Genomic DNA, 13,565 nt, shown 5'->3' on the forward strand with positions numbered 1-13,565 from the left:
CCATTGTGCACCCTACACTGGGACAGCAAGTTAACACCGATGCTCAGCAATGTGCGCCAGTTGGAGGAGCGTCTTACAGTGGTGGTCGGAGATGCAGAGCGGCTGAAAATGCTTGGTGTCCCGGCGTATAAGAACCAGACCAATGAGGCACGTGGAGCGATCATTGCCCGGTTGACATGCAAGTTGCTGCAGGACTGGTGCTGCACTGACCAGGTTGTCAACATGGCATTTGACACCACATCGTCAAACACCGGCCATCTCATGGCAGCCTGCATTGCCATACAGCTCTCACTGGGCCGACCACTGCTTTGGTCTGGGTGCCTGGTGAGGTCCTCCTGAACCAGGTTTTCACACTCGCCAGAGGTTACCTTGTTCACGCGTCTGAGAGAGGACTGGAACCTGTTACCACAAGGATCCAGCAGCCAATGGTCCTGTTACATACCTGGCAACACCGAGCAACCATTCCTGGGCAAGTTACATGCTGAACTTGTCAGGTGCGCAAAAGAAGTGATTGACTACAAGCGAGGTGACTACCGTGAGTTTGTAAAGCTGTGTCTTGTGTTTCTGGATGTAGATGGTGAAGAGCAGACTGCAGTGACCTTCCAACGACCGGGAGCGCTCCACAAGGCACAATGGATGGCCAAGCTGCTCTACACTCTCAAGCTGGCCTTGATGGAGCAGCACATCACATTGTTTCCCCAGGGCACAATCACCACACGGCAGCAGGTGCTAAAGATTCAGGCATTTACTAACTTCATCACACACATCTACACAAAGTGGTGGATGACCTGCGAGAAAGCTGTAGATGCTGCCTGGAATGACCTCACGCTCTACCACCACCTGCAGGCATACAAGGCTGTAGATGAAGGCATTGCAGCATCAGCGATCAAGGCACTGGAGAAGCATCGCTGGTACCTGACAGGTGAGATGCTACCCCTGGCTCTCTTCAGCAGCAAGGTGCCCATTGATGACATGCGTGCACTTGCCAGTGCAATCTTGGAGCACAAGCCACCTGATCTCCCCATGCACGTCCCCCAGCAGCACTTTGGCACTGGCTTTGGCAAGCCAAAGTTCCCCACCCTCTTGCCAACCACCAGCTTGGCCGACCTTGCCAATACAGATTGCTGGTTTGGGATGCACCAGCTGCACAATGATCCAACATTTCTGTCTCTTGATGTGAAGGAATGGGCTATCAATACTGCGTTAAAAAAAGTGAGGTCAATGTACATGCAATGAACGTGGTCAATGACTGTGCCGAGCATGGCGTCAAGCTCACATCCGACTTCGTCGCAGTGGCAAGGAAGGAGCTGCTCCTGCAGAATGTGCTGCAGGCAGTTGAACATGACCGCAGCCAACAGCCAAACCTTCACTGCTGCAAACGCAAGCTAATCCCTGAATAGGAGGGTTACTCTTGGGTGACGGGTGGGGAGATATATCTGGGGGGAGACGCACTGGCTAGGTTCAGAGTTCAGGTTCCATTTCCTCTCTCTCTCTCTCTCTCTCTCTCTCTCTCTCTCTCTCTCGCCCCCCCCCCCCCCTGGTGATGTTGCTCAGTGGAGCGGACTCTGGCACAGAATGAGCAATTAAGTTTGAAGTTTAGTTAATGTCAGCTCATTTCATTATGCCCTGTGAGTTGCCAGTGAGTTAGCCACTAGAGAGAGTGTTCTTTTAAGTGTGTCAGTATTGTCCCTTGTGTTTAACAATAAAGTCAATTAAACTTTATATGTGTGTCCGACATCCATCACTGCTGCACAAAATTCAGGGTAAGACCACGTGAACATGTCCCATTGACCTCCATTCATTTTGTCTATAGGACAAATGAATGGAGAATCTTGAAAGTTGAACTCTGAGAAATGCCCAAGTTGCCCAAAGGTCGAACGAACTAATTTTACTTTGATAACCCTATAGAACATGTTACTGTATAAAAGTTCACTGTACTCAACATTTCCAGGTCAACCTTTTGGCAATTAGACTAAAAATTGCACATTTTTCGAAATCTCACAAAAGTTTGTGTGTTGGGTGGCACCCCTAAATCTCAATGGATTTCCTCAAAACTTTGCAAAAGTCATTTTTATGTTAATTGAAACAAAATGCAATGCCAGCCAAATTGATATTTTTAAATTAAAATTTCCCATTCAAATTTGATGCACCCTACTAACGGTGTCAGGGGCCGTGTTCCCCTGTTTTTCGCAAATAAAACTTTAACAAAGCGTCGGACAAGGATGTTATTTTGGCAGTGGATATTTGAGACCCCGACCTAATGGGCAAAAATATGATTTGGTGTCACATGTGGGTAATGAAGCACTTATAAAAGTAAATTTAAAGTAAACTTGGCTAAAAGTTAGAGGCACTGTGAACGAGGCTAGCCCCGCCCCACTCATCTTATCATGACGTCGATGTGACGTTTAGCTGACGTATGAGTAATCATCCAACCAACCAGCAATTACGTCTTACTGCTTCACACACACACACACACACACACACACACACACACACACACACACACACACACACACACACACACACATACACACACACACACACCATAGCAATATTTAATCTACTGAAAATATGGATGTTCCTTATATGGACTATCAGTTGGGGAAAAACGGTTTTACTCGAAGGAAATTACTTACCCTTTACATGGAAAATGTGACTATTGGTAGTACACGCTGCATGTATGTAAGCAAGCAGTAGTTTCTGGTTTCATCCCTTGTTGGTTCACCAACCTCCCCCATACCCAACCTTTCCTTCCTCACACAATCATCCCCACCCAACTACCCAACAACACCTTTGTCATTGGCAGGGCTACCCTTGCTCACAGTGCCTCTAACTTTTAGCCAAGTTTACCCTAAATTTACTCTTATAAGTGCTTCATTATCCACATGTGACACCAAATCATATTTTTGCCCATTAGGTCGGGGTTTCAACATCCACTGCCAAAATAACATCCTTGTCCGACGCTTTGTTAAAGTTTTATTTGCGAAAAACAGTGGAACACAGCCCCTGAAACCGTTGGTAATATATATATATATATATATATATATATATATATATATATATATATATATATATATATATATATATATATATATATATATATATATATATATATATATATTAAAACCTCACCATTTGCGCCCTCGCCATTTGCGCGGCCTGAATTTGCGGCCATCATCCCACCATTTGCGCAGGTGGTCTTGCCATTTGCGCACTTAGCCGATATGGTAACGGCGTCTCACTGGCAGAAAATTGGCGTCCGCTGATCTGAGGACGTTTACTAGCTGTTTTTGGCAGCAATATGGCGTCCGTTGATCTTCTGAGGACGTTTACTAACTGTTCTGGCAGCAAAATGGCGTCCGCTGATCTTCTAAGGACGTTTACTAGCTGTTCAGGCAGCAAAATGGCGTCCGCTGATCTTGAGGACGTTTATTAGCTGTTCTGGCAGCAAAATGGCGTCCGCTGATCTTCTGAGGACGTTTACTATAACGTCCATTTGGGCACCTTCAGACCGCCCATATGTGCGCAAATGGTGAGGTTTGACTGTTTTTACTCAATCTATATTTGTCCAGCTTTTCCTTCATTTTATGGACACTGCCCGCTTCAACAATGTCACTGCGAAGTCCATTCCATGTGTGGTAGACAGCTATAGCTCCCCAGTGGACGCCATTTTGCTGCCAGAACTGCTATAGTATGTTCGGAGCATGAAGGCGGTTCAAGGCGTGGCAGATTCCAGAATTCCCGTGAGTGCCAGTTCGACCGCCAATTATCAGCTTAGCACTCTCTCCCGGCCTATCCACCCACAACCCACCTGTTTATCTCTCTCCCTCTCTCTCCCTCTCTACCCGGGGGAGGGACCTAGGGGGACACACCGACCACCACCACCACCACCACTGCCAACACCACAACGTGGCAACATGGGAAAAAATCGCTGCCACATGTCATAGAATTTATACAAATCCTTGTTATAATCCTAAACATCGACACTCATTGTACTATGTAGCTTCCTTTACTATATACAGAATATATAAAATATCGCTTTCAAATAGCACATGGATGGGAAATAAGAGAGAGACGCATGTACGAAAGCTGAGTGATTTGGCAGCATGGGTAGAGGTAAACGACGATACCAGCTCCACCCTGAACCGCCTTCTTGCTCTGAACAGACTATAGCAGTTCTGGCAGCAAAATGGCGTCCACTGGGGAGCTATAGCTGTCTACCACACATGGAATGGACTTCGCAGTGACATTGTTGAAGCGGGCAGTGTCCATAAAATGAAGGAAAAGCTGGACAAATATAGATTGAGTAAAAACAGTCAAACCTCACCATTTGCGCACATATGGGCGGTCTGAAGGTGCCCAAATGGCGAATGCGCAAATGGCGAACTTAATAACCCTATGGGGAAAAATAGTTAAAATACCTATGGGCCGTCCGCAATCCGCCAGTGAAGAACACTGCCAACGTACACAACATGTCGTTTCCCGCCATAACCCGATCGCCTCTCCTCGTCTCGTGGTGACTGCGATTATTCGATGTTTTCTGTCTCACATTTGCACCACCATCATGCTGCACGCAGCGTCATCGAAGCCTAAACCCAGGAAGAACCCGATGATGACCATAGTACAGGTGGAAGTGATTAAGAATGTGAACAGTGGAAGAAAAAAGCGAGAGAACGGCCGTGAGTATGACGCGTTTCCTGCCAACAGACTTTTTTTTTTTTTCTGGTGTGTGGGGGGTTGGGGGGGGGCCGTGACCGCCCATATGTATTTTTCCCCATAGGTTATTAAGTTCACCATTTGCCCATTCACCATTTGCGCACCTTCAGACCGCCCATATGTGCGCAAATGGTGAGGTTTGACTTTGTTTTTTTTTTTTTTTTTTTTTACACCAGTAGGCTTTTTTGGTGGGGCCTGGTGGTTGACTCCAGCCCATAGTGGTGCCATCTTGCTTGGTTCATTCTATACCCTGGAGCTTATTCTTGAGCCTTATTAGAGAGTTAATCTAGAGTCTGGGCTGATAGGTAATCTTCTGAACATGTGGGTAGTCTTAGGCTACTGGGTGATGACTAAAAATTGTCAGCTTATAGAGGTGGGCAGGACTCAAACCCAGGTCCTCCAGGATGCCATGCCAACATGCTGACCACTCAGCCACTGCCTCCTTGATTCTGCACAGGTATCAGCAACACCATATACTCATGCAGAGCAAGTCCATAACACCATGTGCCAAGCCAGTCTGCCAGAAAACTTTTTGATGTGACCTACTGTTGTACCTACTTCATTGCTCTACCAAAATGTGTTAAATTTTCATGATCTCAAGTGTCCTCCCCACATGCATCAGCAGACTGTACTGTTTCATCCAGTATATTTCCAAACACCTTTACTGTGATCTTGGCCCAGGACCTTAAGTACCAGTGACTTCACCTACTTTTGCAATGCCACTGTAAAACCTCCAGCAACTGTGCAAGGATTACTGCATTATCAGCAAAAATAAGATCGGTGACCTTTGTATTTCCAGTAAATGCTACACTATGGCTTTTGTCCACACCTCTGCCTAATACCCAGTCCATAAGTGTTGAAAAGTGAGCATGGGATGTAGAAAGTAATTCTGTATAAGAAACTTTTGGTATGGATGTAATAGCAAAGGGAGTGGATTGTGAATTGGATGAATGAGTGAAAGGTGGTACACTTTGAAATAGTTTGGACATGTGATAAGATATAATAATGAATTCATCGTCCCCTTGTCCCATAGTAATTTGTGTACTCACCTTGGTCATCAAAAGCATGGACCAGCTCATGGCCCATAACTACACCAACTGTCCCATAGTTAAGTGCTTTTGGATTTTTGCTATGGAAAAATGGTGCTTGAAGAATACCAGCTGGGAACACAATATCATTTCTAAGGGAGGAAATTATTCAAGTATTAATGTAAACATAATTATGTGTTAGCAAATTATGAATTGTACTTCTTTAAATCACAGGATTTTAATTGGTAATTATTATTTTATCATAATTGTATTGGTATTTTTTCCTCTTGGTCTTGAGACTATGATAGAAATGCTATGATACCATACAAAATGCACACATTTGCACATTTGAATCAATAGTACCTGTGTAGCTGAGCCATGTATGTTAGAGGCTTACCTGGATGGGGAGTAATAGGCATTGACAGTCGGAGGGGACATGTCCCATCGTGTCTTGTTAACTGGCTTGTTGATACGAGCTAATTCCTTGTTCATGGTGAATTTTCTTATATTTATGTTATTTTGAAAATAGGTATTTTCCATTATTTTCAGAGATTGAAATTCTTTGTCCAATTCTTTTGATCTGAGGATGTAATCTGGATAGCCTATAAAATAAAGTTCCAAATTAATTTCTATCATTGTTGCAGCAATACACACTAACAAAACATCTGTTATGTCTTATAACTACTAATTTATTTGATCTTGTAGTACAATATAAAAACGTGCAGGCAACATATATTTAAGTTTCATTCATTTATAGGTCTGCTGATAATACAAGTTCAAATTTAGCATTGTCTACCTGAAAATATTTATTACTTGCAGTGATAGTAAAAGCACTTCCCATTATTAAACATGACCTCTCAATGCCATGAAGCACATACCAGTACAAAATTATCTAGTCTGGAAAACGGAGAAGTGTAAATTTCCAGTGCTGGGAATTGAACCTGTGGCAAGCCAGGCCAGAGGCCCACACACTGTCATTCGACTAAAATGTCATCTCACTAGTTAGAGTGGGTTTTAGGGGATTTCTGCATTGGATGAATTAGCACTTTGGAGAAATTAGTAACTATTATTATTATTATTATTTTTATTATTATTATTTTTATATAATAATGTCTTATTTATTTTATTGTCATGTGACAGTCTTTCAGCCCACACCTTGTAGAATTGTAGGTAATTATTCATTGTATGGTAAAATCATTAAACTCATCTCATAGTCCATTTGTGTGAAATTTTTCATTGTTTCAGTTTATCATTTTGTAATGCCACAAAAAATGAGCACTAACTTACATATGAATAGACTGTGGGTGTGCTCCACATATTATACTGATATGAAGTTTTGTTTATATCTTAGATTATACATTCCCAAAAGAGCAAAAGAATGATTGAATATTCTGAATTTATAAGATTTTATTACCTTCATCAGTGACTACCTAAATTTGTACCATTGGTGTGGGATAGTGTTGTTGTAACCTGTTATATTTTTTGAAAGGCCTTCATCACCTCACTTGTAGAAATACACACGTGGAAGAAATGAAGTTACATAAGCTATTAAATAATTTCCTTATGAGGCAATCTGTTTTTTACACGAATGTCAACATGAAGAGATGAATATAGTATACCACTGTATATAGTTTTTAAGTTAAGATCTGCAATTTGAAGCATAGGAACTAATTAGAAAGAAATTGTGAACATACCAATCATCTCCGTTATGTCCATAGCCTTCTCAATGGCCTTGTCCTGAGTTTCTTTATCCATCCATGTCACTGATTTCAGATTTTCTTCAAATGATACTCGAACTCTGTTTATCATGTCTTTAGCCTGTAAAAGATAAATATGTAATTACAAAAGAGATTAAAATGTTAAGTTCATAAGTGCCCCATTCTTTGATTACAGTTATATTTGTTTTCTAGGTATATTATTATTCTTAGCATAAATGAGGACTTTCTTTTACATCAAGTCTGTGTCCACTCCTCAGTTGTAAATGGCTGAAGTGCAGCCCTAAAAGAGTCAAACATTACAGAGATATTTATATCCATATCTCTGTGATGTTTGGCCGGTGTCATCATACTCCTCAGCATCCATTTTATTCCATTAAACCTTAAATTTGATACAGTAACAGGAAGCCAAAAAGGAAAAGTAAGAGCTTACTAAATATATTTAAATCGATTTGTAAAATAATCCTAAAGAGACAAAGGGAAGTTTATATATATATATATATATATATATATATATATATATATATATATATATATATATATATATATATATATATATATATATATATATATATGGAAATACACACCATTTTCTTCAACTCCTTGCCAAATGCTTCCCGCACAAACATTGCCCCAACTGGCTTTCCAAGAGCATTGCTCGTTTGCATGACACACTCCCGCCACACTTCATCGGTGCCCACCACTCCCATCAAGGCCTTTTCCATCACTTTTGCAGCTTCTTGGAATTCCTGAGACAGGAAATCAACGTGGTTTTGGACAACCTGCCATACCAAGTAGTTGTGGAGGTCTCTGATGTAAAACAAGTGAAAAGACTTTTAGAGTGATGTTAAAATTCAATTATATGGCATTATATAGACAAGAACATATCACTTTGTATAGCTATAGGGCCTGCAGACACTTCAGACTTCCTAATATCATACTGTGTGTGTAATGTGTATTTATTAACTGAAGTGTATAGGAATTTACTCATGTATTCATTGTCTTGTAATCATGTCTTCTTATCCAACTTATCCTTAAAGTCTTAAGTGGTTTTTTCATACATTACTTCTAGTTCCATATATAAGTACAGAATATTAATGAAGCTCCTTAAATGACAACATCTATAAATTGAGCCATTAAACTGATATCACAGTATGAAATAAGAAAAACAAAAAGTAATGGAGATGCTAACTATTTTTTATGAATTCTCTTTTTAGCTCCTGATGAAAATTTAATGGTGCTTACATGATTCCTTCCTCTGATTCCTTGGTCTCATTGAGAATAATTGTGAGATTCTTCAGAAATTCTGGAGCATACACAACCACTTTCCTATCACCATGGAGATGAATGTTCACCTCCGTAAATGCAGAGTTGATAAATTCTTTCCAGTCCATCTGAAAAAATAATATTCAATGTAGCTCTTTTCCTATGTTATCAGATCTAAAATTTACTTTTGCTTTTGACCCTAAATTCATCATAATACATTAAAAAGCAGTGACTTATAAAGGGCCACTTACAAATGGAGCCAATTTAGAAAGGTCATCAATTTTCATGGGGTTGTAGTGGTCATTATCATCCTTGCGCAGGTCATCTGGGGTAGAGATATTGGCCAGTTTACGCTCAAATTCAACAATGCCTTGGGCTGCCTGTCGTGAAGTGTTTTCCTGGCCCCCTAATAGTACTCCAATCTGTTCAAGGAGTCATCATTAGTCTTCACATTAGCATTCAGCTTTGTTGAATTAGTACTACTTAAAAGCTTATATATAAGTATTACATGGTACAACTATGCAAATATTTTTGAAGTATTGAGGTATTATAGAGGTTTAGTTGTATGAGAATGAAAGGAAAAGCAGGTGGCATGCAGAGGCAAGTACAAATAGGAAATGGAAGATCTACAGCAGTAACCAAAAAATTGAAGTGGGCTTTTGATATCAATAAAGCAAGAACAATGATGGTGACAGAAGATTTAAATTCAGCAGATGTATTTTATGTGTGACGTATGTTGTGTGATGAAAGGAAGAATACTAATTAAGATAAAAACAGTTTGATACAAAAAGACCCAACTAATGATGCATAAAAGAACTGTAGAAGAATTCCATTTACAGAAAGTCAACTCATTTCACACAGTGTCACAATAGTACCCTCTTAAAGCAGCTTAGCCTGTATGAAGACAAAAACAGAAGAAAGGAAATTTGTGGTGCAACATAGCATCAAGGATATATATATACATTGTGGGATGTAACGATATCCCTCTATACTGGCATTAGTAAGATGGACAAATTAAAGGTGAAAGTGTACATATTTTATTTGAATCACGAGCAATCTTATCCACCATTTTAGGGAAAGAGCAAACATTAAAACTAAAACAGAGGAGAGTAGATATGTCAGTAAACTGTATGACACTAAAATCGTAAAGGCAAATTAAGTTTCATAAGATTACTAATATTCTGCTTACCCGTGTTATATACTCCACATAGGCATCAACCACGTCTTTATCTGATTCATTGAGGTAATAATTTCTTGCTGGAAGGCCAAGACCACCTTCATCAAACTGCAAAAAATTTCTCATTAGGAAGGAAAGAGGAGAAAGCTTTAAGAGAGTACAATAGACATTACAATTCATGTCATGGGATGATATTCACATAGCATAGGAATTCTTCTGCAATAAAATTCACAATTCATATTTTGTGATAGATTCTGAAATACAGAATTGGTATTATGCAACATATTATGTATAATCTTTAATAATGATACATGTATTTGTAGATCCTTTTGAAGGCAGCTAAACCTTTACTTAATCTGGTAGCAGCGGGGATCATGTTTCTTAATGGTCCCTCTAAGCGAGAAAAATGAGAAAAAATCATAATTCCCACAAACCATTTCATAATATATTTCAAAGCATTTGTGATCAGTTTATGTATCATCTATTTTGGGGGGTTTATATCATGGCACAAATTTGGCCCATCGCTGCTACACAGTAATGCCACAAATTTGGCCCATCGCTGCTACCGGGTTAAGATAAAGCACCTTTACACATCCTAGCGTATACTCGGGCAATGTGGAATTTCTTATCTGTTGTTTAATTCCATGGATGTGTATGACAGCCCCTCATATTCTGAATCTTTTTCTCAATCAGTTGTAAATCAAAGTTTGAATAAAAAACTGATGCATCCTAAAGATCAGACTTTGGCTGTCACAAAGCCTGCTCAAACAGACAAAACAATAGTTAAAATTGAAACCACAAAAGCATTCACATGTTCATAAATATTTACCAGGAGCACATGAGAGGATGAGTTTTTGTAGTCCTCACTGACCCTCCAGGAGAAGAGTGCGTCAGAAAAGTACGTCACCTTGCTGGCAATCACATCCTTTGTCAAGTTGTAGTTGGCAGTAGACCAGTTCTTAGTGATGGACCATCCACCCATATTCTATTGACAATAATGAAATCCCTTCTAAATTTATTGGGATGCTGTGCTATATTATTCATTAAGCATTTCATTACTAGCATTTTTTGGTTATGAGAACCTGATACACACTAATCCCTAATCTTGGTACTTCACCAGTAATACAGAAGGATCAAAAGAAAATAAAACAAAATATTAAAGCTCTGATATTGTAGACAATCTCTTACTGAACCATCAGACATTTACCAATATGTTTATGTAATCATACTGTAAAAAAGAGGATAATTTTTCTCACCTCGATAATTGATTTAACTGGTTTTGCTCCAAGCGTTTCTATTGTTTTGTTGACATCAATACAGGATTTGTAGAATATTCGAGCCTTCTCCTCTGCTTTACTTTCCAAAGTTGAATTAGACTCTGTAATACAATGATCTATTAATGGTAAATAAACCACTTGCATAAAGACTTCAATCTTTCTATATTTGAAATCTAAGGTAGATGCAACAAGTTGTTCTACAATTCAAAATGTAGTGACACTGTCCAGCTCAGCCACAACAATGTGCAGGTCAGTTTTCCCTCGAGCACTTACAGTTCTGTTAAAGGCTGATTTATAATGGCAGCTAATAATCTCTGAACATGCTTCCTATATCAGTGATATAGTTGTCCGAATGAAAGTCCAAAAAGTCCTTGTTTTCATCCGCCCTCAGGCAGGTGGTGATGCAGGACTTTGGGTGGGCATAAGTGCCTGGCTTCAAACATGTCCAGCCTGAAAACAGGCATGTTTTTGGTATAGTTCCAAGGCATCTACTATTGGGGTAATATGGTTAATCTTTTTTTTTTTTTTTTTTTTTTTTTCTTTCTTTTCTTTTCAGGAACACATCTTTCACTGTCTACATCTTGGAAGTTGTGTCAGAGAATGGCATCATGCCTTGATATGCTCTGAAATTTTCTTAGCTGTGGATATGTCTTCAAAGTGAGAGCACAGCATAACAGCTGTATGATATTGGGTTATGCCTCCCAAGTTATCCAGGCTTTTTCTTCAATAAGAAACTACTGTTCTAAATAATTTAAAACATATTCAAATTTACCAAGGAGAACACCAGTCGTAATCCATTTGATACAGTTGGCATCATAGACCATGAAAACATTGGAAGAGCCACCTAAAACTCTGTTGTTATCTCAAAATAAAAGTTATTGAGGGCTATGGGTCACAAAAGATAGCATATTGAAATATTTTAAGAGTTCATACAACATATTTGCAAAATTTGGTGCCTTCCTGATAAAAAAAAATAGGTGCTTTGACTTTACTATCTAACTATAAAGGACAAATACATGCACAAAATATTTTGTCCGGTTGCTAAAAAATATACAAACATATTTTACCTAAAGCCCTTCGCAGAATTATATTGTTGTCTGCTGCCAGCTTATTAAGGGTCCCCCACATGGGCTTGCCCTCAGGAATTGGGTTCTTGGCCACCCAGCCACCACAGGCATACTGGTAAAAGTTATCACATGGTTCAACAGAGTGATTCATGTTACTGAGCACAGCCCCAGACACCATGACACACTCTGGGGTCAGGCAGATCCTGTTCGAACCTGGTGAAAGTTAAATCCATTTCATTACTTGGCCTACACACAGAAGCATACTAGTACAAAGTGGTGCAATTTTATTAAGAAAATTCCATTATTATAACTTATTATATAACATGACAAAAATGTCATCATGGGGTAAACAAACCTGGGATGGACATTGGTCTGGTTTTGAAATGAAGGATGGCCATAAGGGCCATGACCAGCAGCACCAACACCAGACACCCCACCAGCAGGCACTTCTCCAGCCCGGTACGGGATCGCCACCAGTGTGAGCCCTGAGGGACATAAGAGAATAACTTTTTCGCTCCCAGAAGTACATCATCAATAAATTAAGTTAATGACTTATGCCCCTAGTAATAGTCTGACTGGGTATACAAGTGTGGCAGCCTCTAGAAGTGTGTTATGAATTGCATGCTGTAATTGTTCAGTCTTTGTCTATAATGTGGAAGACACACTAATATCACCAAAAAATACCATGAGTTCATTGGTCTGAGAATATTTGAATATCTAAAAAAAAAATCTTATGACATAATAAAACTAAAGCAATTGCCCAAGAAATCCACTATTCGGTGGTTGAAATAATAGTAGTACTGCTAGCTAGTAAGCCAGAGAAATCTATTCATACAGGCAATTTTACAAGATATGACCACCTATCAACCCAAACTAGCAAAACTCTAAAGCTGATCAAGTGGAACTTTTGGGGGCGGCATGAGCCAAGCAAGAAAGATCTTTAAAAAATACTAGCCCTCATAACCAACGGGCTGGGGCCAACGAGCAGGCCCCGTCATGAAAGCCAACTGGTACTATGCATAGGCTTATAAAATGTTATTTTTGAAAAAAATTATAAGAAAAAAATATTAAGGTAGCTTTCCAGTAAACTTAAAAGGAATATATATATATATATATATATATATATATATATATATATATATATATATATATATATATATATATATATATATATATATCTATATATATATATATTACACACACACACACACACACACATACATAGATACATACTAGTACAAAGTGGTGCAATTTTATTAAGTAAATTTCATTATTATAACTTATTATATAACATGACAAAAATGTCATCATGGGGTAAA

General features: G+C 39.2%; 1 protein-coding gene across 6 annotated transcripts in view; it reads right to left on the minus strand.

The window, feature by feature from the left end:
- Nucleotides 1-13,565, minus strand: part of LOC126996559 (endothelin-converting enzyme homolog) — a 53,223-nt gene that overhangs the window by 17,724 nt on the left and 21,934 nt on the right. For 5 of the 6 annotated variants that reach the window (XM_050857119.1, XM_050857121.1, XM_050857117.1 and 2 more), the window contains exons 3-13: nucleotides 12,602-12,731; nucleotides 12,247-12,459; nucleotides 11,159-11,280; nucleotides 10,732-10,887; nucleotides 9,915-10,010; nucleotides 8,977-9,147; nucleotides 8,705-8,853; nucleotides 8,047-8,269; nucleotides 7,439-7,562; nucleotides 6,142-6,346; nucleotides 5,766-5,896 (exon numbers count right to left, since the gene is read on the minus strand). In XM_050857119.1, the coding sequence (XP_050713076.1) occupies nucleotides 5,766-5,896; nucleotides 6,142-6,346; nucleotides 7,439-7,562; nucleotides 8,047-8,269; nucleotides 8,705-8,853; nucleotides 8,977-9,147; nucleotides 9,915-10,010; nucleotides 10,732-10,887; nucleotides 11,159-11,280; nucleotides 12,247-12,459; nucleotides 12,602-12,731 (1,720 nt within the window). The remainder of the gene's footprint in view (nucleotides 1-5,765; nucleotides 5,897-6,141; nucleotides 6,347-7,438; nucleotides 7,563-8,046; nucleotides 8,270-8,704; nucleotides 8,854-8,976; nucleotides 9,148-9,914; nucleotides 10,011-10,731; nucleotides 10,888-11,158; nucleotides 11,281-12,246; nucleotides 12,460-12,601; nucleotides 12,732-13,565) is intronic. The other variant, XM_050857122.1, reaches the window with a different exon arrangement.

The sequence above is a fragment of the Eriocheir sinensis genome, chromosome 10 (genome assembly GCF_024679095.1).
Source record: "Eriocheir sinensis breed Jianghai 21 chromosome 10, ASM2467909v1, whole genome shotgun sequence".
NCBI classification, from domain to species: Eukaryota; Metazoa; Arthropoda; class Malacostraca; order Decapoda; family Varunidae; genus Eriocheir; species Eriocheir sinensis.